At 43.5% G+C, this 24,825-nt stretch overlaps 1 protein-coding gene across 1 annotated transcript in view; it reads right to left on the reverse strand.

Annotated features, from left to right (window-relative positions):
• The window catches only part of col5a2b (collagen, type V, alpha 2b), a 338,815-nt gene that overhangs the window by 27,345 nt on the left and 286,645 nt on the right, over nucleotides 1-24,825 (reverse strand). Inside the window, exons 41-46 of the mRNA XM_072477992.1 lie at nucleotides 22,115-22,168; nucleotides 21,367-21,528; nucleotides 18,395-18,502; nucleotides 8,859-8,966; nucleotides 2,997-3,050; nucleotides 843-950 (exon numbers count right to left, since the gene is read on the reverse strand). Coding sequence (XP_072334093.1) covers nucleotides 843-950; nucleotides 2,997-3,050; nucleotides 8,859-8,966; nucleotides 18,395-18,502; nucleotides 21,367-21,528; nucleotides 22,115-22,168 — 594 coding nt within the window. The remainder of the gene's footprint in view (nucleotides 1-842; nucleotides 951-2,996; nucleotides 3,051-8,858; nucleotides 8,967-18,394; nucleotides 18,503-21,366; nucleotides 21,529-22,114; nucleotides 22,169-24,825) is intronic.

The following is a 24,825-nucleotide window of genomic DNA, read 5'->3' on the forward strand; positions in this document are numbered from 1 at the left end:
CTCAAGTGTCATTTTTTTAATAACACGTATCCCAAACTATGGCTGGAATTTTCCAGCCCTTCTCATCGGTGGGATCTTCCGATCCCACAGAAGGTGACACTTAATGGCGGGTTCTTCGGCAAGCAACGCAATTGGCCATTGGCTTCGGTGGGACCAAATGTTCACATGGTGGCCAATGGAGATTCGCCTTTGGCTTCTGAAATGACTATGGGAAGGGGGGGGGGGGGGGGAGAGGGGGGGGGGGGCTGGACTGGAACATTCCGGCCTTTACGTCACCATTTCAAAACTGTATGTAATGTATAGACTTTCTTCATACATATTATGGCAGCAATTAATTGAAGTGAAGCTTACATTTTTATGCTCACAAAAATATATTATTTTAAAGGTGAGTTTGGTCATTGAAGAAATAGGCTCTGAACTGACTCATCCGAAATGAATCAATGGTTAATAAAGCCTGGGATTTTAACAGTGTCCAGTTAGTGGGATAACCATTCAAAAAGGAAACAGGGATGTCCATATTATCTTTATTCATGAGCATACCAATGGTTTACAGTTGTACTCATTGTGTGACCAATGTTTCTGATCTACATTTACTTTTAATTCTTGGTCTACATTATTCACAAAATTACCAATAATATTTTGATAGACCATTCAGGCCTAAGGGAGTATTTTTCCTTCCATTTGTTAATGTTAGAAATGTGACAATGTGACCATATAGATTTATTAAGATACTGCCATTTTCTTCGATTTGGAGCAAAAAGCAAAATGGTAGCCTAGCTTTCCTGCCACGGAAAAGCATTCAGACCTAAGCATTGCCATTAAATATTGAATGGGAAACTTACTGTTTCGCCTCTAGCACCCGCCTCTCCAGTTGGACCAATGGGACCTGGAGCCCCAGAACCACCTTGTACACCTGGAACACCTGCAGGCCCTGGATCACCCTGATCACCCTATGCACAAAAACATAAGAAGGTGAGATAAATAGAAACAGGACTAAGCCATTTGGCTCTTCAAACCCGCTCTGCTCTTCCCCCAATTCTACTTTTCTCTATATCTCCATATCTCTTAATTCCCTTGGAGTGCAAACATCCAGCAATCTCTCTTGTCTTGAATATATCCAATGACCGAGCATCTACAGCTCTCTGGGACAAAGAATTCCAAAGGTTAACAACTCTCTGAGTGAAAATATTTATTCTTATCAGTCCTAATTGATCAATTCTCTAACCAGGGGATGCATTCTCTCAGCATTTAGCCTGTCAAGCCCTCTCAGAATCCTTTATGTTTCAATGAGAATAACTCTCATTCTTCTGAACTCCAGAGAGTATAGGCCTGCTCTATTCAAACTCACTTGGTTGGATGTCCCTCTCCTCCCAGGAATTAATCTGGTGAACATTTATTGCACTTTTTTAAGGCAAGTATATCTGCGTTTAGGTCTGGAAACCAAAACTGTTTGTAGTGCTCTCAGTGTGATCTCACCAAAAAACGGTACAGCTGCAGCAAGACTTCCTTGCTCATCTACGCAAACTCTCTTGTTACTTGTCTTCCAACTTGCTTGCTGTACTTGCATGCTACATGACTGTTTTATATACATGGACACCCAAATTCTTTTGAACATCAACATTTAATACTTTCTCATAATTTTAAAATTGTTCTGTGTATCTATTCTTCCTGAGAAAGTGACTAATTTAACATTTCTCCATTTTATACTTTATCACTTCTTATATTAATTCATGGGATGTGGACATTATTGGCAAGGCCAGCATTTATTTCCCATCCCTAATTGCCCTCTAGAAGGTGGTGGTGAACTGCCTTCGTGAACTGCTGCAATCCATGCTACAGTTATCTTTTCATAGTATCTGCTCTACTTCCCGCTGCTTAAATAACCTAATGATATCCCTTTGCAGATGCTTTGGGTCAAAGTTCAGTGTAGGGTCAGGGAAGGACATCTGGATGAATTCAAGTCTCAATCCCACACCTGACCTGCTATGGAATAGCTATGCTATTTTAAAATTTAAATGGGCAACATAGCCAGGAGTGAGCTTGGGGCACAAATAGAGATGTTGAGTGCTTTTGGGAGATGCCTATCTGGTACTGATGGTACAGAATATAAGGCCAGGAGGTCCAGCAAGGTGGAAAGTGGCCATGGAAGATCAACACCATCACTCTTGCCAGCGCTAGTTTCCCCTCCAGTTAGAAATAAAAACACCTGTGCAGAGATTTAATTGGCCCCATGGTTAACCCAACAGCTGTGCACCAACTCTTATAAAACTGCATGAGCTCGCCAGAATATAATTTGATATTTCCAAAACCAAATAGACAGGTCTCCTAATAGGAGAGGCATTATTTAACTCATTGAGCCATTAATTGGCAACAAACACATTTCCCGCTCTCTCCTCACCCATCCCGGCCTCATTCAGAATTCAGAACTATCCTGGTGGCATCAGCATCCTGGGACAACCTCTGACACCCCAATTTTCAAATCTCATCCGCCTTGGGTTGTGACTTCCTAGTCCTTTCAAAATCTCAGTTCCAGTGGCTTACTCAAAGCTCACTTTCCCACCTAGCTTTGTATCTCCAGTCGACTTGGATACATTACATTTAGACACTTCATCTAAGTGAAGTAGATTGTAAATAGCTGAGTCTGCAGCATTGGTCATTGCAGTAGCCCTTTCGTAACAACCTCCCAAAGCCACAACCTACCAACCTGAAAGTCAACTGTTTAATCCTACTCTGTCTTTTGGCCTTAAACCAAGTCTCCATCCATCCTGATATATTAACCCACAAGCCACTGAGCCCTTAACCCGTGTAACAACCTTGCCTCCAGCATTATGTCAAATGCTTGAGAAAATCCCAGGCTGGTTAACAGAAGAATACGACAACGTGCAGCTTAAAAAAATATCTTGAACGCTCCCACGTGACCCTTGTGTACATTGTGAAAATGTAACAATAGAAGCTTGATATGTCTTATAGCTCAGCTTGGACGTTTTTTGTTTTACCGGCTCTCCTGCACGACCATCACGTCCAGGAGTGCCATCGGTTCCTGGCACACCCTAAGAGAAAAAGAGAACAACGAATTAACAAAAGTACAATATATAACACACTTTTCAGCTGTTGAATTGTTGGTCAGTGGGAGCATCCCTGCTTCTGGGTTAGAAGGCTGTGGGTTCAATTACAGCTCGGAGACATGGATAGAGCAGGGACAGGAATGGTTGTTGCAGGTGGCGGGGTTTAGATATTTCAGTAAGCTCAGGGAAGGTGGTAAAAGAGTGGGAGGGGTGCATTGCTAGTCAAGGACAGTATTACGGTGGCAGAAAGGACGTTTGATAAGGACTCGTCTACTGAGGTAGTATGGGCTGAGGTTAGAAACAGGAAAGGAGGGGTGTTCTATAGGCCTCGGAAAAGTTCCAGAGATGTAGAGGAAAGAATTGCAAAGATGATTCTGGATAGGAGCGAAAGCAACAGGGTAGTTGTTATGGAGGACTTTAACTTTCCAAATATTGACTGGAAACGCTATAGTTCGAGTACTTTTGATGGGTCCGTTTTTGTCCAATGTGTGCAGGAGGGTTTCATGATACAGTATGTAGATAGGCCAACGAGAGGAGAGGCCATATTGGATTTGGTACTGGGTAATGAACCAGGACAGGTGTTAGATTTGGAGGTAGGTGAGCACTTTGGTGATAGAGACCACAATTCGATTATGTTTACTTTAGTGATGGAAAGGGATAGGTATATACCGCAGGGCAAGAGTTATATCTGGGGGAAAGGCAATTATGATGCGATGAGGCAAGACTTAGGACGCATCGGATGGACAGGAAAACTGCAGGGGATGGGCACAATGGAAATGTGGAGCTTGTTCAAGGAACAGCTACTGCATGTTGATAAGTATGTACCTGTCAGGCAGGGAAGAAGTGGTCGAGCGAGGGAACTGTGGTTTACTAAAGCAGTCGAAACACTTGTCAAGAGGAAGAAGGAGGCTTATGTAAAGATGAAACATGAAGGTTCAGTGAGGGCGCTCGAGAGTTACAAGTTAGCTAGGAAGGACCTAAAGAGAGAGCTAAGAAGAGCCAGGAGGGGGCATGAGAAATCTTTGGCTGGTAGGATCAAGGATAACCCTAAAGCTTTCTATAGATATGTCAGGAATAAAAGAATGACTAGTGTAAGAGTAGGGCCAGTCAAGGACAGTAGTGGGAAGTTGTGCGTGGAGTCCGAGTAGATAGGAGAGGTGCTAAATGAATATTTTTCGTCAGTATTCACACAGGAAAAAGACAATGTTGTCGAGGAGAATACTGAGATTCAGGCTACTAGACTAGAAGGGCTTGAGGTTCAGTAGGAGGAGGTGTTAGCAATTCTGGAAAGTGTGAAAATAGAGATGTCTCCTGGGCCAGATGGGATTTATCCAAGGATTCTCTGGGAAGCTAGGGAGGAGATTGCTGAGCCTTTGGCTTTGATCTTTAAGTCATCTTTGTCTACAGGAATAGTGCCAGAAGACTGGAGGATAGCAAATGTTGTCCCCTTGTTCAAGAAGGGGAGTAGAGACAACCCCGGTAACTATAGACCAGTGAGCCTTACTTCTGTTGTGGGCAAGGTCTTGGAAAGGTTTATAAGAGATAGGATGTATAATCATCTGGAAAGGAATAGTTTGATTAGAGATAGTCAACACGGTTTTGTGAAGGGTAGGTCGTGCCTCACAAACCTTATTGAGTTCTTTGAGAAGGTGACCAAACAGGTGGATGAGGGTAAAGCAGTTGATGTGGTGTATATGGATTTCAGTAAAGCGTTTGATAAGCTTCCCCACGGTAGGCTATTGCAGAAAATACGGAGGCATGGGATTGAGGGTGATATAGCAGTTTGGAACAGAAATTGGCTAGCTGGAAGAAGACAAAGGGTGGTGGTTGATGGGAAATGTTCAGACTGGAGTCCAGTTACTAGTGGTGTACCACAAGGATCTGTTTTGGGGCCACTGCTGTTTGTCATTTTTATAAATGACCTGGAGGAGGGCGTAGAAGGATGGGTGAATAAATTTGCAGATGACACTAACGTCGGTGGAGTTGTGGACAGTGCAGAAGGATGTTACAAGTTACAGAGGGACATAGATAAGCTGCAGCGCTGGGCTGAGAGGTGGCAAATGGAGTTTAATGCAGAAAAGTGTGAGGTGATTCATTTTGGAAGGAATAACAGGAAGACAGAGTACTGGGCTAATAGTAAGATTCTTGGTAGTGTGGATGAGCAGAGAGATGTCGGTGTCCATGTACATAGATCCCTGAAAGTTGCCACCCAGGTTGAGAGGGTTGTTAAGAAGGCATACGGTGTGTTAGCTTTTATTGGTAAAGGGATTGAGTTTCGGAGCCATGAGGTTATGTTGCAGCTGTATAAAACTCTGGTGCGGCCGCATTTGGAGTATTGCGTGCAATTCTGGTCGCCGCATTATAGGAAGGATGTGGAAGCATTGGAAAGGGTGCAGAGGAGATTTACCAGAATGTTGCCTGGTATGGAGGGAAGTTCTTATGAGGGAAGGCTGAGGGGCTTGAGGCTGTTTTCGTTAGAGAGAAGAAGGTTAAGAGGTGACTTAATTGAGGCATACAAGATGATCAGAGGATTAGATAGGGTGGACAGTGAGAGCCTTTTCCCTCGGATGGTGAGGTCTAGCACAAGGGGACATAGCTTTAAATTGAGGGGAGATAGATATAAGACAGATGTCAGAGGTAGGTTCTTTATTCAGAGAGTAGTAAGGGCGTGGAAAGCCCTGCCTGCAATAGTAGTGGACTTGCCCATCTAATGGTCATTAGATAGACATATGGACGACAAGGGAATAGTGTAGATGGGCTTTAGAGTGGTTTCACAGGTCGGCGCAACATCGAGGGCTGAAGGGCCTGTACTGCGCTGTAATGTTCTATGTTCTATGTTCTCTTAAGACTTAAGTCCATAATCTAGGCTCACACTCCCAAAGCAATACTGAAGGAGTGCTGAATTGTTACAATTGTTGTCAGATGAAACTGAGACCCTGGCCAGATTTTTTCAAAGATGGGTCAACTCCCGAGGCCTTTAAAAATGGCGGCAGGTTCCAGATGCATACGTCCCATGCCTAATTCCAGCAGATCCAATTTTCACTGAGAAGAAGGGGACAGGTGGGAAACCCAAACTCAGTAAAGTCATTTGAAATTAGTGCCAAGCTAAACCAGTCCACATTTTCGCTTGTCTGAGGGCCTTAACCACAGAATTGAAGACATAAATTTATGGAGAAGACATAAACACTCATGAAGTGCAAATAAGGCCTATTATATGTCAAGATCTAAAGTTATTTAAATCTCTAGCTCTTTACACATGAAAAATACCTAGCTGCAGTTGTTAATTGGAGCGCATAAACAAACACACGCTGCTTGAGTGCATTGATTGACAGGCCATCTGGTGTATTTCCAAAGGAAAACATTGCCCTCTGTTCCTGTAGTTTCAATAGTGTTCCATGTTGACATTTCACAAGAGTTCTTACTGCTGCTGAGCCCAGCATGAATGCTTGGCTGAGTATCAAAAGCTACAAAACCACTACCCTCAGCAGAGGGCTAAGTTTACATCTTAATCGGCATTTCTAAGATACTTTAAATGACTAGATGTCTGTGATATGGTTGCTGAATAGAAGCTTGCTTGTTTTTACAACAGATTGACTATTTGAGGGGATTTAAAATATTTGAATGGATTTTATGAATTAGAGTTTTTTAAGTATCAGACTTGTAAGAGTAGGAACTATCCTGGATGGGAAGCAGTTTAATATTTTTAGCTCCAGGTGGCTCCTGTGGTCTGTTCATAGTCAATTCTGGCTAGGTTGTTCTGGAGCTGGGATGGGGGAGTATGTGTGGCCATGGAGCTGCCATGATAGTATGAAGTAGCATATAGGTGGCATTAGGGTGTGAGTGGCCATGGAAAAGGCATGGGGTTTGAGTGTCATGGAGATGACATGGGGGTATGAGCTGGCATGGGGGCATGACATGGCACGGAGGTGGCTTGAGAGTATGAGTGGAATAGCGGTATGAGATGAAAAGAAGGTGACTTTAAGGTACAACTGGCCATGGAGCTGGCACGGGGAGAATGGGAGTGATTTGAGGATATGAGGGGGCATTAGTGGTGGGTGAGGTGGTAAGGGGTGAGGTCATAACAGAGTTTTATAAAGCTCAACTGGAGTCTCCTAGAATCAAAATGGGCCATCTAACCAGCTCAACTTGGCACTTTCCTGCCTCTTGGCCATATCGAAACTGCCTTAATTCTGCATCCTCCCACCCAGAATGAAAATTGAGGACGCGACTTTCACACCGCATTGTATCCGGCGCCGATGTCATTGCGCTGAGAGCATCGTGGGAGAGGCCCAAATGGGGCTTTGAGCCTGGCGCAAAACTATCTACAAGTCACGCAACCTGGCACCTGCCTCGATCTGGATCATGCCCTCGGAGGGCTCCGGGAGTCATAAGCCGCACCGGCAAGGCCTCAACTGAGCGCCGATTAGTACTGGCCTCCAGAAGCGAAGACCAGGTATGATGGCCACTCTGAGGGTCTCAGAGCATTGGAGCCCCTGTGTGGTCAATGACTAGATGGGGTAGTACCCTGGAACTCCTCCTGGCAGCCAGGCAGTGCTAATCTGGCACCCTGTCAATCTGGCACTGCCAGTGTGCCAGAGGCGCTGCCTTGGCCGAACTCTGAGGGGGGCCATTCCCCTGAAAGGGAAGGGGATGAAGGGGTTATGAAGAGTGGAGGGTGAAGGAGGGGTCATAAAAGCTGGGGGGACAGTGGTTAACACTGTTGCTTCACAGCACCAGAGACCCGGGTTCAATTCCTGGCTTGGGTCACTGTCTGTGCAGAGTCTGCACGTTCTCCCCCGTGTCTGCATGAGATTCCTCCGGGTGCTCCGTTTTCCTCCCACTAGTCCCGAAAGATGTGTTTATTAAGTGAATTGAACATTCTGAATTCTCTCTGTGTACCCGAACAGGCGCCGTAGTGTGGCGACTGGGGATTTTCACAGTAACTTCATTGCAGTGTTAATGAAAGTTGGGGGGGAAGGAATGGGTGCACTGAAAGGGGGGCCTGAAAGAGGGGTTTTAAAGGGAGCGGCCGTCAGCAGCCCCATAGTAGGATTTGCTCACTTGGGAGGGCACATGGGGGGGAGGTTAGGCCCATGTCTATGGGGGGTGACATTATCCATGGGCAGAGGATGTGGGGGCCCTCAAGCTCACTCTGAGACCAGGACAACCTTTCAAAATGGCCCGCGATCTCGGAGAGCCAGTCTGGTCGGCGAGCTCAGCTCCCCACTGCTGAAAAAAGTTCTATGTGTGGACTTCACCAGTGAGAAACTCCTCAAGCCCCCCAAAAATTGATTAAGTGTGGGTGAATAGAGGCCTAGATTTGACCAAAAAAGTCGAATGGAAACAATCCGCAAAACTGACCCAAAATGACACTTGTGTGTATGGGTTGTTTCCATGGAGGTGAATCTGCCAAAGCAGGATAATTCCTAATGCAAAGTTCCTGCCTTCTTGGTGAAATTTCAGTCCTCTGTCTGACCTCTCTGGTGGATATAACATATCTCAGAGCACTACTTCAAAAAAGAGTACCGGAGAACATCCCAGTGTCTTAATCAATATTTATCTCTAATCAACATCACTAAATCAAATAATCTGATCAACATCTTATTGATGTATGAGCGATCTTGCTGTGTATTATTGGCTGTTAACTTTCCTACATTATGACAGTAACTGCTTCAAAGGTACTTAATTGGCTGCAAAGCACTTTACCTTTTTTCCTTCAAATGAATGAATGTGGTAAATAGCTGGTATTTTACGGTTATAAATTTGCTTAAAGACAAGTGAATATTTACTTACATCCTGACCAGCTTCACCATGTGGACCACGGGCACCATGTGGACCAGTTGGGCCTGAAGGGCCTCTTTCACCAGTAGAACCCGTTGGTCCTTGTTTTCCAGGTTGACCCTGAAAATCCAACACAATCTGTCATGTTGTTGTCAGTTTAATTGGAGTACAATCGAATGTATAATACAAAACATTGCAATAAAAAAATGGGTAAATTAAGTTGCAAAACTAAATGCAACAAGACTCTGAAATTTTAAATTTTAAAAATATTTTTCTCACAAGAAATATAATTAAAACTGATATTATTAATTTGCTAATTATTCTTTTGGTTAATAACGCATTAATGTATCAGAGAGCAAAATTATCAGAGTGGAGGAATTAATCACGGTGGACAATTTTGAGTTTTTATGGACAATCTTCATCAAAAGGCAGTTCATAGATGCAAGCTCCTGTTACCGTGCTGGGCACATGCAAGCTGCTCAGTTTAAACTGCTTGCCAGATTTAGGAAGTTAACCTCCTTCTAAATGAGTCCTTATAGCACCAGATACATCATTTTTATTGTATTGCACTCTCAGACCTGGAGCTCCTCCACAACTTTCATCTTGGATAATGTGGCAGTGCCCTCTCTGTATTGCACAATGAGTCAGCCACAATGGATGATCAAGTATCACTGTCCCAAACTGCAACAGACGAACATACAAATTAGAAACAGGAGTAGACCACTCGGCCTCTCGAGCCTACTCCGCCATTCCAGAAGTTCACGGCTGATCTGATTGTAGCCTAAATTCCACTTCTCCGCTTTATCCCAGTAACCTTTCATCCTCTTGCTTATCAGGAATCCATCTAGATCTGCCTTAAAAATATTCACAGACTCTACTTCCACCACCGTTTGAGGAAGAGAGTTCCAAATTATTAAGACCCTCTGTGAGAACAAAATTCCCCTCATCTGTCTCAAACTGGTGACCCCTTATTTTTAAATCATGACCCTAGTTCCAGATTCCCTTCCACATGCACCCGGTCAAGACGCCTCAGGATCTTATAGGTTTCAGCCAAGTCGCCTCTTTCTCTTTTAGACTCCAATGGATACAAACCTAACCTGTCTAACCTTTCCTCATATGACAACCCTCCCATTCCAGGTATTAGTCCAGTAAACCTTCTCTGAACTGCCTCCAACATATTTACATGCTTCCTTAAATAAGGGGCGGGATTCTCTGATCCTGAGGCTAAGTGTTGTCGCCGTCGGAAACGCCGTCGCGTTTCTCGACGGCGTCAACACGGCCCCAGGATCATCAATTCTGGCCCCTACAGGGGGCCAGCATGGTGCTGGAGCGGTTCACGCCGCTCCAGCTGCTGATCCGGCCATGGAATCGGCGCTGGGGGATGCGCGCATGCGCAGTGGGTCTGGCGCAAACCCGCGCATGCGAAGTCCCACCGGCGTGATTTCCTCGCATGTGCATATCTCCCTTTTCCGTGCCGGCCCCGACCCAACATGGCGCAGTACAGGCGCCGGCGCAGAAGAAAGGAGGCTGGGAGACAGAGAGGCCGGCCCACTGATCGGTGGGTCCCGATCGCGAGCCAGGCCACATCGGGGTCAGAACACCCCTCCCCTCCCACAGGCCGCCGTCCGGCCCTTCAACGCTGAGGTCCCGCTGACTGAGAGCAGGTGTGGATGGTGCCGGCGGGACTCGGCGTTTGCACGACGGCCGCACGGCCCATCCCGGTGTGAGAATCTGCGGGTCGGCTGCGTAGAGCGGCCAGTGACCAGCGTCGCGCCAACCACACTGGTGCCAATGGTGCCGATTCTCCGCTCTGCAGAGAATCGCGTGCTGGCGTCAGGGCGGAGTGGCGCGATCCGCGCGTCGCGGGGCTTCTCCGGCCCAGCCCCAGGATGAGAGAATCCCGCCCAAGGTGACCAATACTGTACACAATACTTCAGATACAGTCTCACTCGTGATCTGTATAACGGGAGCATAACCTCCCTATTTTATATTCTATTCTCGTCATAATAAATAATATAATTCTATTAGCTTTCCTAGTTACTTGCTGTACCTGCATGTTGAACTTTTGCGATTCATACACTAGGACATCTAGATCCCTCTGCAATCTTTCATAATAATAATCTTTATTAGTGTCACAAGTAAGCTTACATTAACACGATAATGAAGTTACTGTGAAAATCCCCTCGTCATCACACTATGGCGCCTGTTCGGGTACACTGAGGGAGAATTCAGAATTCATCCAATTCATCTAACAAGCACGTCTTTCCGGACTAGTGGGAGGAAACTGGAGTGCCCGGTGGAAACCCATGCAGACAAGGGGAGAACGTGCAGACTCCGCAAAGACAGTTACCCAAACCGGGAATCGAACCTGGGTCCCTGGCGCTGTGAAGCAAGAGTGCTAATCTCTGTGCTGCCGTGCCGCCCATCATTTAGATAACATGCTTTTTTATTCCTCCTGGCAAAATGGATAATTTGACATTTTCCCATATTACACTCCATTTGCCAGATCTTTGCCCACTCACTTAACCTATATCCCCTTGTGGCTTCCTTATGTCTTCTTCACAATTTACTTTCCTATCTATCTTTGTATCATCAGCAAATTTAGCAACCATACTGCTGGTTCCTCCATCCAAGTCATTTATATAAATTACCAAATGTTGAGGCCCCAGCACTGACCCTTGTGGCACACCACTTGTTACATCCGACCAGACAGAACATCACCCATTTATGCGTGTTCCCTGTTTCCTGTTAGCTAGCCAATCTTCTATCCATGGCAATATGTTACCCCCTACATCATGCGCTTTTAATTATCACAATAACCTTTGATGCGGCACCTCATCAAATGCCTTCTGGAAATCAAAGTGCGGTATATCCATTGGTTTCCTTTTATCCACAGCACTTGTTACTTCTTCAAAGAATTCCAATGAATTGATTAAACATAAAATCTATTTCAGAAAACATGTTGACTTTGCTTGATTACCTTGAATTTATCTAAGTCCCAAGGATAATCCAGGGAGCTACAGGCCGGTGAGTCTTACGTCAGTGGTAGGGAAATTACTGGAGCGAATTCTTCAAGACAGGATCTAATCCCATTTGGAAGCAAATGGAAGTATTAGTGAGAGGCAGCACAGTTTTGTGAAGGGGAGGTCGTCTCTCACTAACTTGACAGAGTTTTTCGAGGAGGTCACAAAGATGATTGATGCAGGTAGGGCAGTGGATGTTGTCTCTATGGACTTCAGTAAGGCCTTTGACAAGGTCCCTCATGGCAGACTGGTACAAAGGCTGAAGTCACATGGGATCAGAGGTGAGCTGGCAAGATGGAAACAGAACTGGCCAGGTCACAGAAGGCAGAAAGTAGCAATGGAAGGGTGCTTTTCTGATTGGAGGGCTGTGAATAGTTGGTGTTCCGCAGGGATCCGTGCTGGGACTTTTTCTGTTCGTAGTATATATAAATGATTTGGAGGAATATGTAACTAGTTTGATTAGTAAGTTTGCAGACGACACAAAGGTTGGTGGAATTGCAGATAGCGATGAGGACTGTCAGAGGATACAGCAGGATTTAGATCATTTGGAGACTTGGGCGGTGAGATGGCAGATGGAGTTTAATCCGGAAAAATGTGAGGCAATGCATTTTGGAAGGTCTAATACAGGTAGGGAATATATAGTGAATGATAGAACCCTCAAGAGTATTGACAGTCAGAGAGATCTTGGTGTACAGGTCCACAGGTCACTGAAAGGGGCAACACAGGTGGAGAAGGTAGTCAAGAAGGCATACAGCAGGCTTGCCCTCATTGGCCGGGACATTGAGTATAAAAATTGGCAAGTCATGTTGCAGCTGTATAGAACCTTAGTTAGGCCACGCTTGGAGTATAGTGTTCAATTCTGGTCGTTACACTACCAGAAGGATGTGGAGGCTTTAGAGAGGGTGCAGAAGAGATTTATTAGGATGTTGCCTGGTATGGACGTCATTAGCTATGAGGAGAGGTTAAATAAACTTGGTTTGTTCTCACTGGAACGAAGGAGGTTGAGGGGCAACCTGATAGAGGTCTAGAAAATTATGAGGGGCATAGACAGAGTGGATAGGCAGAGGCTTTTTCCCAGGATAGAGGGGTCAACTGCTAGGGGGCATAGGTTTAAGGTGCGAGGGGCAAGGTTTAGAGGAGATGTACGAGGTAAGTTTTTTTACACAGAGGGTAGTGCCTGGAACTCGCTGCCGGAGGAGGTGGTGGAAGCAGGGACGATAGTGATATTTAAGGGGCATCTTGACAAATACATGTATAGGATGGGAGTAGAGAGATACGGACCCCGGAAGTGTAGAAGATTTTAGTTTAGACGGGCAGCATCGTTGGCGCAGGCTTAGTGGGCCGAAGGGCCTGTTCCTGTGCTGTACTTTTCTTTGTTCTTTGTTCCGCTGTTATAATTTATTTAATAGCAGCTTCTAACATTTTCCCCATGACAGGTATAAAGCTAACTGGCCTATAGTTTCCTGCTTTCTGTCTCCCTCATTTTTGAGTAAAGAAATTACATTTGTTACTTTCCAATCTAATGGAACAACCCAGAATCAAGGGAATTTTGGAAAATTAAAACCAATGCATCAGCTATCATCCTAGCCACTTCTTTTAAGACCCTATAATGAAGCACAACATGACCTGGGGACTTGTCAACCCAAAGTTCCAACAATTTGCTCAATGTCACTTTCCCTGTTGATTGTAATTTTCTTGTGCTCCTCCCTCCCTTCCATTTCCTGATTTACAGCTAATTCAAGGATGATATTTGTATCCTCTATAGTGAAGACTGATGCAAAATACCTGTTCAATTCATCTGCAATTTTTCCATTATTAATTCCCCAGACCCGCTTTCTATAGGACCAACAGTCACTTTGTTAACTCGTTTTAAAATATAGAAGCTCTTACCATCGGTCTTCATATATCTAACTACCTCTCTCTTGAACTCTAGTTTTCCCCTAGTTAGCAACTATTTGATATTCTTTCTTTCATGTTTCTGCAATCATTTTAGTCATCTGAAGACCTTAATAAAAGTGGACTATGGAAGTTCATAAGCACAAAAATATCCAGCTGATTTCTAACTTACTGTTTCCGCCGTGAGGTGCTATGGAAGGGCTATCAGTCTCAAGTAACTGGAACATTTGTGCCAGCTAGCACTGCCAAAATCTTCATTAAGGGTGTGAGCTAACTGACCTGTCTCACTCTACTTCTGTGGGAAATACGTTAGGGTACAGACAATGGCCCCATGTGTATGAATGCAAGAGACAACACTTTCTTGCCAACAGCATTAATTGACCCATATGTTTGAAGAGAAAAAGTAATGTGTATGAAGTCAGAATAGTATCACCTTGATGGTACATCAGTAGACCCTCTGGTTCTCATATGTGTCTCACATGTTAATGAAAGTCACAGTTCCAAATATAACAGATTCTCCATTGGGCATAGGCTGCCCAAATCCCACCTCCACAGCCCATAGCCAGCTACATAGGCTTATTCAATTTGATACCATGGATGTTTTCATCTGAAAGCTACTTTTCCAGAACAACAATCGTTGCAGTGGGAGGAGTTTTATGTGGAGGTGGTGGTCCCACCCTTGGGTCAAAAGTCAGTGCTTGGCCAAGGCATCCTAAGCTGATTTTACACATTACAGATCATTAATCGACTCAGGATGGTACTTCCATCCCTATCTGGAAGTAAGACCCACTCCAATAGCTGCAAACCAATCAGATGACCAGCACTCTCTAGTCCCAGCAGCACCACCAGGAACCATATCGAGAGGTAAGTCTGAGGTTTCACCAGGACCAAATGGCAGACTTGGTGAAAGGGTGTTAGGAGAATCAAGTTCCCTTGGGCATGAGGAGGTGGGTCTATGGGAGGGGTGGAGGAGCGTACTCTGAGGGGTGGAGGAGAGTACTCCGATGGGTGGAGGAGGCCTCCATTTTGCACGCAGAAGGCACTCCCCCCAATACCCAAGCTGCCAATGAAATTGCTAATCTTACGACTTGGCCTGGGCACCTGCCAGGTAAAATACCACCAGTGGCAGGTTGTGACTCTTAAATGACCATTAATTGACTACTTAAGAGCATCATTTGACCCATTGGCATACATGCCACCTGATGCATCCACCACTACTGATGAAGTACCAGCAGCAGTGGGTAGGCAAAGAGCATGTGCTGCCACCATTATGCACATTGTTCGTACCACCCTCCTTCCACTCTCTGATAATGGGCCCCTGGGTTGAGGGAACATATAAAATTTCACCGTTTATTTTCACTCCTTTAATCAATTAAAAAATATGCAAGTTGCCAGTTTAGTTTGCAAGCTTGATTCAGATGCGGAACATAAAATATCAAAATATATATGTTTAACGGGTAAATTACCAGCACTCACCAACAAATCTTTTTTTGCCAGTCAAGGTAACATTTTGTTTAAGGTAAAACAGAATTTTTCGCTGATGTGCAGGTATATGTAATTTTGTTGAGGGCATTGATTGTGGAATATATTCAACAATGATAGCAAATTTAATCTATATACTGCTTTTAACCTTGCAAAATATCACAATACATTTCCCTGGGGCATTATCAAATAACATTTGACACAGAGCCACTTGATATGTTAGGGCAGATGACCAAAAATGTAGTCAGGTAGATTTCAAGGATTGTCTTAAAGGAGGAAAGAGAGGTAGAGAGGTTTAGGAATAGAACCCCCAAGTTTAGCACCTTAGCAGCTGTAGGATGTGGGCCTTCTTTGAGCGATTACTCATTGCAAGCTTGTCCCAAATACTACTGCACTTCAAAAGTACATTGCTTAGAAGTCTCTGTTGACTTCTGGCAGGTGTAATGATCATTCTATCATAAGGTTTGGGTTGACTATGGAAAAGAACAATGAACAATCGAGAGATTCAATGCAATTGGCAAAAGAAGCAAAAGCGATGTGAGGAACAACATTTTTATACAGCAAGTGATTGGGGTCTGGAATGCACTTCCCAAGAGTGTGGTGGCGACAGATCCAATGGAGATATTGAAAAGGGAATTACTGTTATCTGAAAAGGAAGGATGCACAGGGGTTTAGGGGAAAGGTACTAGATAAATTGCTCATTTGGAGAGCCAGTGCAGACACAATGTGCTGAATGGTTTCCTGCTGCACTGTAATCATTCTGTAAATCACTATCACAAGTGGCCGTGTATTATTTGGGGAAATAAACAGAATTAGGCCGAGAACGGTCTACAGATCTATTTTGTCTCTTTCTATGTCTGTGGGAATGCATGAAACATAGTCAAACAAATAGCACGATTTAACGGAAATGAAACAGAGTCCCGTGTCAAGCACATTTAGCCGGGTGTTTCTCAGTGCTGACAATGTTGAGACTGACCCTGCTAATAAACAGGACTCTGCTTCATTTCTGGGCCTAGGCAAGGAACGCCCACACAGGCCACACTTAGTCTTATTTCCTGCACTAACTCTGCGATGGCGTCCTGATCTCACGACTGTCCACCGGGACCTCCAGACCCCCCAACTCACCAGTTAGGGAGTCATTGAGCCCGCCGCAACCCACTTGTTAAGGTCAGGGGACCCCTGAGCCTGATCCCCAGCATGGACAATATGCCACGTGGGCACCTTCGCACTGGCAATCTGGTGCCCTGGGCACGCTGGCATTGTCAGGGTTACACCTGGGTGCCAGTGCCAGGGTGCCTGCATTGCCTCGTGGGTGCCAGGGTACCACCCTGCCCAGAGCTTGACCACCCGGGGCCCCCAATAGCCAGGGAGACCCTCCTCGAGTGCTGATACACCTGGTCCGCATTTGTGGAAATCAGTGCTAAATGGCGCCGGCTCGGGTTCTCCGAGGCGAGGCCGGCAGATCTCGGGCGCTGGGTGGGTCATACGTAGACGTAATCAAGTGAGACTACTTGCTCATTTGAATATGCAAATCTGGATCCCGGCTTTAATGGCGGGATCCAGATCGAGATCTCGCGAGGAGTGGCGAGGCTGGTAAATCCCAATCATGTCGCGTCACGAGTTGGGCGGGACAAGGCCGATAGATCAGGCCCATAATTGCCCTTTGCCATTTTTCAACATTAAGCTTTGCTAGATTGCAGTTGAATATAATGATTGCCGGGCGAGATATCAATCCGCTTCTTCTTCTCCAGGAGGTATCCTTGATTAGTCAAGTTGCTGCAGTCTTATACTGTGATTTTACTACAGGGAAAGGTGAGGAGACAGGCCCCAAGTCTAGTTTGGCCCAAACACCAGCTGAATCTTGTGCTGTTGCTGTTATTCTGAACCACATGTTAGCTGTCTGGATAACTGAACCAACCCACCTTACAACCCCGCCTCCTCCCAAACCTCCCAACCCACCCCAATCTATTATTTTAAGACTTATTTCTCATCTGTTATAATTATGAAAAGTGTTTAAAAAAAATAAATGTTACCGACATGGAGTCAGGTTCAAAATATTGGAAAGCTGAAAAAAACTAAAGGAACTTCACATTTACTGGAATTAAAGGCCTGGCTGCCAGTGGTGCAGCTAACAAAAGCAGGAATATGCAAGAGGTCAGAATTGGAGGAGCGCAGACATGAACCAGACCCAGCATGCAAAAATCAACCTAACTAAGTGCACATTACAGCAGACATACGTAGCATGAGAATATAAAAGTGCCAAAATAAATATTCCAATGCCAATTATTAGTTATTAAAATATTGAAATTTTGCAAGCATTGGGTCAAAAAAATTAAATAGGCTGGTGGTTTAAAGTTATATGACTGATAAATAATATAATTGTTTCCATACCAAGTATAGAAAGTACTGTGCTGCATTAGTAATTTGAGATATGACATAGAATTGTAGAATTGTTAAAGTGGTAAGAGCAAAATATTCAGGATGAACAAGTTATTTTGGATCTATGATTCTCACCACTGGTGTTTCTTTGCCACTTGTCTGGGTCTTTTGTAAACTAATTGACAGAGAATGAGTGCTATGATTATCACTGCAACATGCAACTACCAGAATGGTAGAAAGTGAACTAAAGGATCTTGTGCTTTTATTTCAGGTAGACATTGATCTTTTCTCATCCAACAGTTATTATGTTTATAGACACTAAAACTGAGATTGCATAATTTTTGATTTTCAGTTAAACGGTAAGCAAAAGGCACTGATATGAATTTCAATGTTACAAAATTGGAATGAGCTTAACACTGACTCAAAATATTCCCATAATTACTTCACATGCCAATGTTTTATGCAAAAGAAATCTGTTTATGATTATTCCTGCTGAGCAACAACATAAGGAGTTCCAAATTATAAACCAGTTTGAGTTTTGCCATTTTATATAATTGAGAGTCTTTCAATGGAGGGGAATTGAAAGTGAAGTTCTGGGAGTTAAATAATAGTACAACGAGCTGAAGTTCAATAATTTATTGCAGTTGTTGCACCAAAGTACAGTTTATTGTTACTTTCCGATAAATGCAAATATTTATAGTTTCAGGAATGTTGTACCTTCAATTAAAATATAAAATGGAATGAAGCATTTAATAAAGCAATACTCACAGCAGTGCCTGGCAGGCCAGGCATGCCTCTTTCGCCACGATGACCTGGAAGGCCTGCAAGTCCTCTTTGTCCAGTTGTACCTTGTGGACCTGGAGGACCATCTGGGCCCTATAGGTTGCAGCAGAGACACATCATAGAGATAACAATTAAGGCACCATTATAGAAATAGCCACAGTAGAAAAGCACAATGTCATGGCTGATCCAGCTGCAGCTAACACCCCATGGAATGCTGTCCATAAACATCTGTAGCTGACAGCTTACAATCAGCACAAATGTTTCAAAGCAACAATGGCTTAAGAGTGGTGAAATGCTATTTTTGGAGAGGAAACGCAAAGTCGATTTATGCCATTATTCCAAGTACAAACTTCCTCGAAGCTTTGCAACACTTCTACCAAAACCCTTCGCTGTGCATCGCAAGTAAAAGAGCAGCTCACATGATTTTTCTGCATTCACACCAGTAATGTGCTGCTATAGAAATTTACACCCATACATTTAGAGGCTGCAAAGTACAGAACTGCTTGATTTAGGCCCAAGTTCGATCGAGGTTTCGGTTTGTGCATTTCTTTTCATATTTTATCTGAACTCTCCATCATACTGAAACAAAATGTCAACGTCTACAGACCCTGGCCCCTCGTGCATGCAAAAAGATAAGAAGCTGGAATGGTCATTCCAATGGGTTCTACAGAATGTGCATAATAACAGCCGCAGAAGAGCAGTGGAGGCAAGCGCCTGAGAGTGAGGTACCATGTTTGAAGCCAGCAATCCACTCATCACTATCCCTATTGGTGCTGCTGAATTTGACCTTGTTTTACATCGATCTCTACATTTCAACATTTCTGCAGGAAACTTTGACACAAGTACCCATGGGCAGAATCAACATAAATTTTACTATGGTTGTAATGGCCACTCAGATCCTAAACATTTTCAGGATTTGAGTGGCAATTACCACCAGAATAAAATTCCCTTTAGTTTAACAACATAGCTGAAACCAATCTCTAAATCTCAACAATGTTGTTTTAGGAATCTGTGCATGATTTTACCTCTACTTCTTTTTAGCAAGAAATTACTTCAAAACAAATGATTTATTTTCGAAGCCTAAACACCAGCTCACACAGTGATCCATCCTTCGTGTGTCTAATTGTTGAGATTGTACAGGAGGCAGAGCTATTCTAGGACTTCAGATCTAAGATAGCGGTTTACAGCTTCAGTACAATATGCTGTAGTCTTTTACTAAAATAACCTCTGTCTTACAAAAAAAAGTGCAGCATAACTAGATCAAATCTAGTCTGGCATGAACTAACTTTATTGAAATATCTAATGTATTCAGCTGGAATGTAACCACCAAATAGATGTTTTAAATGATCAAATTATAGAATAATAACTCTGTGATTCTGACTTGGCATCCTCTCCTGGAATTGATTTTCTGTTCTGGAATTGGTATCCTTTTCTTTCTGTGGTTCTTTTCATTCGCATCGAAGCTGCACAATTTTCTCATGTTTCTTTTGGTGATTATTTTCTACATCACATGTTAACTTATATGAACATGACAGAATCTGACCTACATGTCTTTGAACTTTGCCTTGCTTCAGTTTTCCTCAGGACTATTGGCAGCGCTCATCAAATCTCCTCTTCCTGGATGATGGAAGCTTTTTCGCTCCTTTCTTTGAATAACAGGTCGCTCTATGCTTACACTTCCAGACCTTTAGTTATACCTTTTCAAATAACTTTAGTTTGACTTAAAGGCCTTGTTGTTTAGATTTAGCACTTCAAGAAATGATCTTTGCTTGCAAAAATCTGTATTGTATCAGCTCCCAAAATAATACATGTAAAACGCATGATGAAGAATTATTTCTTTCCTATTGTTACATTTCAAGTGGCTGAATAGTATCACCAGCAATAGACTATTTTATAATGCCAGGGATTTAGGTGACTAAAGAATCTATAAAGGCAACTAATGAACTTAAACATTTTCACAGCAATCATGATTGCATGTTTATTTAATATTTATTAACCCCATATTTATGATTGTATATATCTGCTAGATAACAAGTGAAAGCAACTGATAAATGAAACATTTTTGTGGATCAAGGGGGGATTTTTTAATCTAATGAACTCCCAAGGGAGCAAGTTGGCCAGAAAGCATGGGGAACGCGCAATTTGGAACTTCCTTACACACTCGACAACATGTCAGTGAGATTGTGCTAGTCCCTGATTGATTGGCCTAGTGGGGAGGGCGCTGATAATGTCTGAGGGCGGAGGATTCTCAGGTTGGCACCTGGATCCAGGAGATAGTTGTAAAGACTATTATCTGCTTTATCCATTATGTCCTTGCCTTGATAAAGCTGTCTGATTCCCGCACCTCAGGAAACAAGAGTTAAAATTGAAAAATTTCAACTCAGGATCTAATGATGTTCAAACCTGCCTCTTTGGAAAGTATTGATTGGCTGCCCACCTTCTAGCCTTATGTAAATCCATAAATGGTGGATTTGAAATGAGATAGGAAACAGATTTTTCACAATTTATCTTTACACCCAATTCAAAACTACCACATTCATTTAAGTTAAAATTCAGCTGTGCTTGTGTGCATTGTAGGATATATATTGCACATACCCTGTCTATTTACATAATGGATCCGCTTCAATGCAATAGAGCAAATAAATTAGGGATTTCACTTCTATTTACAGAAATAACTATATCATGGCAATGTTTAATGTTTAATGCCCTCCCCACTAGGCCAATCAATCAGGGACTAGCACAATCACACGACATGTTGTCGAGTGTGTAAGGAAGTTCCAAATTGCGCGTTCCCCATGCTTTCTGGCCAACTTGCTCCCTTGGGAGTTCATTAGATTAAAAAATCCCCCCTTGATCCACAAAAATGTTTCATTTATCAGTTGCTTTCACTTGTTATCTAGCAGGTCTATACAAATACATTTTAAGTTATGATTTTTTAAAAGTCTAATTGTACTTACAGTTGGACCATCTTCTCCAGCTTCACCTTTGTCACCAGGGCTACCTGGTGTTCCAGAAGGACCATGATCACCAGTCTTTCCAGGTGGACCTGTGTCACCCCGAAGACCTGGAGGACCTTCTTTTCCAGGAGCCCCTAATGGACCAATAGGACCTGGATCACCCTGGGAAAGAGAGAGGAAAGATTCACTTGTTTATTTTTTTGCACAGATTACTTCTAATTTGTGCTATAATTTTCTTATTGCTCCAAATAATAATTTTATTATATCTATATATATAGATAACAGAATGGTGGGATTGGAGTAGGGGAGACCCCACATTGCTGCACTGCTGGCTGTATTCTATTTAGCAAGAATCCTTTCTTCAGTAACGTTGTTTGCTCATAGGTAATAGTCTGAAAATTGATGCCAAAATCTCCATATTCCATCAGTTGAGTATCATCAGATTAATTCAGCTCAACGGTAATAATTTTGGATTATGATGCTCTTAATATTACTCCAACATGTTACCCTTGGCTTCTATACACCAAATCTATAAGTGGGCATTTAAGCCCACAACCACTTGATTCTGAAAGAGATGCGCTCCAGCAAAGATAAATGATCATATTGTTTCTAGGAACAGCCTCAAGAACAGCTGACCACGTTCAGCTCCATCATCCTTTTATTATTGATATCATTTTTGGCATAGTCCACGAGAAATCTCAGATTTTATGACCAATTAAGAGTTATTCCCTCAGGAATCTTTACTCACGGTTGCTCCTGGTGGCCCAACTCGACCTGCTGGTCCAGGAAAGCCAGTGGCACCCTATTTACAGAGGAAATGTTGTCAGCACTGGGTGTATTTTGATAACCATTTGAAATTTGTTAATATCTTTTCAATTCTTAAATGAACCAAAATTCTATCCAATGATCCTAAAAAATCTATCGCCGGGAAGAACGATAACAGATGAAACACAATGAGATCAAGATTGGGCTTAAAACAAAAAGTATACCAACTTTGAATGGCATTAAACTAGGTGAGATTTAGGGAGAGATCTTTCGGTTGTTCATGCCGGCGGGATCTTCCGGTCCCGCTGACGGCGCACCCCCATCATAGGTTTTCTGGTGGTGGAGAATTCAATGTGAAATCCCATTGACAGCAGAGGGACCGGAAGGCCCAATGCTGGCCAATGACGGGCTGCTTCCCGCCACTGAGAAACACGCCTCGGAGAGAATCTCGTCCCTAGATACCTAATATGTCCAGACAAGGCAGGACAGCAGATCAGCAAAGTGGCTGGAACCGGATGGGCTATCCTCAAATTAACTTCTCGAGTTTAGTCTCAATTTTGAGCAGCATGGCACAAGGTGGTACAGAAAATAGCGGTGAATTACATAAGATAGCAACTGTTGCAGAACAGGGAAATTCACGATACCGCGTCAACCCACCTACTGTGGCAGTAGTTCACAGGTTCAAACTGAAGAAAGTTTAATTTAAGAGTGATGTTCTTCATGAAAGTAAACCTTGGAATCATTTATGAGGCAACTGCTGCTGTGATGGATAACTATTGACTTCGCTAGATGGGTGAGCTGAATGACATTTTTCATCCACACTGGTGTTCACAGTGCTGTAAAGGTAACTTTAATGCCTGGCTAAAGGAATTCAGTTAGAATCCATAGTATCTCTACAGCCCAGGAGGCCATTTGGCCCATCGAGTCTGCACCGTGATGTACAGTCAATTACCACAAGACGAGAATGGTGGAACAATCGAGGCTTTATTGAACAAGATGTTGTGCCTCCTGTAGCTGGAACCAGAATGGCTGCAGCACAGAAGAGCACACATAGCAGGCAGGGATTTACCCTTGTACCTCTAATATACAGGCAGTGCCATAATACATATAATATACCACTAGTGGTGACTACCACACACCGATTCTCTGAAAGAGCACTCTATGTAGGTCCACTCCCCCACCCTATCGCGTGACCCCGTGCATTGATAATGTTATGTGACATTTATATAAGAAGGTTAAACTATATCAATACTAAAAATGACATCCAAGGGTGAGTTTGCAGGCTCATAAAACTCTCTAGGTGGCCCTCCATGTATTGCCTAACACTGATCTGGTGACAGAGATCAGGTGAGGCTTAGGGCGATCAGCCTACCCTCATCCAATTTAATGCCCTTAACTGGTCAATTATTGGTCAGTTAAGGCCGCCTCCCATCTGGTCACAATTTTAAGGTCAGTGGAAAAGTTCAGGGACACGTGGGTGGGAGGCCTGCTTGGACCTCGAGTAAGAAAGGGAGCAGCGCATCCAGCACTGGCCCCTTTTCACGACTGGGGATACCATGACCTTCCCCGTGAGTGCCCCCTCCCCCCTTGCCGTTTGTCCTGGTCTCCTGGCTCTTCGAACCTGGGTACTGCCTGTAGTCCCAGAAATGGCCACCACTCCTGGTGACATTCCAGGGACGACAGAGTGCCAGACCAATCAGATTGGCTGGCAGCTCACTGACAGAATTTTCTCCCAAGTGTATGCGAGGAAGTCCTGTCTCCAGCGAACTATCATTCGACAGAAACGCCATCATCCGAAAAATCCTAAAGTGTAAAATGTGCAGAATTGGTTGACTCAAACTTTGGGATTTAAGACAACAATATATTTTCGTATCTATAGGTGTACAGTTCTTATATCAGGCTTTGAATTAACAATAAAAGACAAGATAAATCCACATATAACACATCCTTGGTCCTGATATAGGGGAATAGTTTTATTATTTGAATTTTATTCTGATAACTATTGGTTAGAATATTTGAGTGACCACATTATCAGAATGATTAACAGAATGTTGAAGCAATCTTAATTTGATGTATATAAATTACGATTAAAATTTTGACTTATCCATGTTTAAACTTCTGTTACTCAACCAGTCGAAATCTCTTGACGGAGTTTTCAACCTCCATCAAATCACATGACCTTCCACATTTCATATCAATCTAACTGAACATACACTGCCCATGTTTAATGTTACCAGGTCAAAATCCTGGGATTCTCTTATTCGGAGTATTGTGGGAGTATCATCACCAAACAGCCTTCAACAGTTCAAGAAGAAGGCCACTGCCTTCTTCTCAGAGCAGAAAAAGGATGAATAACAAATACAGCACTACCAATGTCAGCCATTGCGTGAGAACAAGAAAACGAGCTAATGTGGTCTACCTTTTGCTGATGTTTGGGTCAGTACACCTATTAAAATTCTAAAGCATCATTTATAACCAGGTCATTCTACAACTTCTCAAATTAGAGAACTATGGAACCACAGGACAGGATTTTTCAGCCCCCACACTGGCAGCCATCGTTACGGGTGGGTGTGAACATTTTGGAGAGCCATTGACTTTTAATGGCTTTCCAAATTTTCCTGTCCCACCCCCGACAATCCCCACTGGTGTTGGGCCTGCAAAATCCCTCTCACAGTAACTCGACTTCAAAGTAAT

Source organism: Scyliorhinus torazame, chromosome 2, assembly GCF_047496885.1.
Source record: "Scyliorhinus torazame isolate Kashiwa2021f chromosome 2, sScyTor2.1, whole genome shotgun sequence".
NCBI classification, from domain to species: domain Eukaryota; kingdom Metazoa; phylum Chordata; class Chondrichthyes; order Carcharhiniformes; family Scyliorhinidae; genus Scyliorhinus; species Scyliorhinus torazame.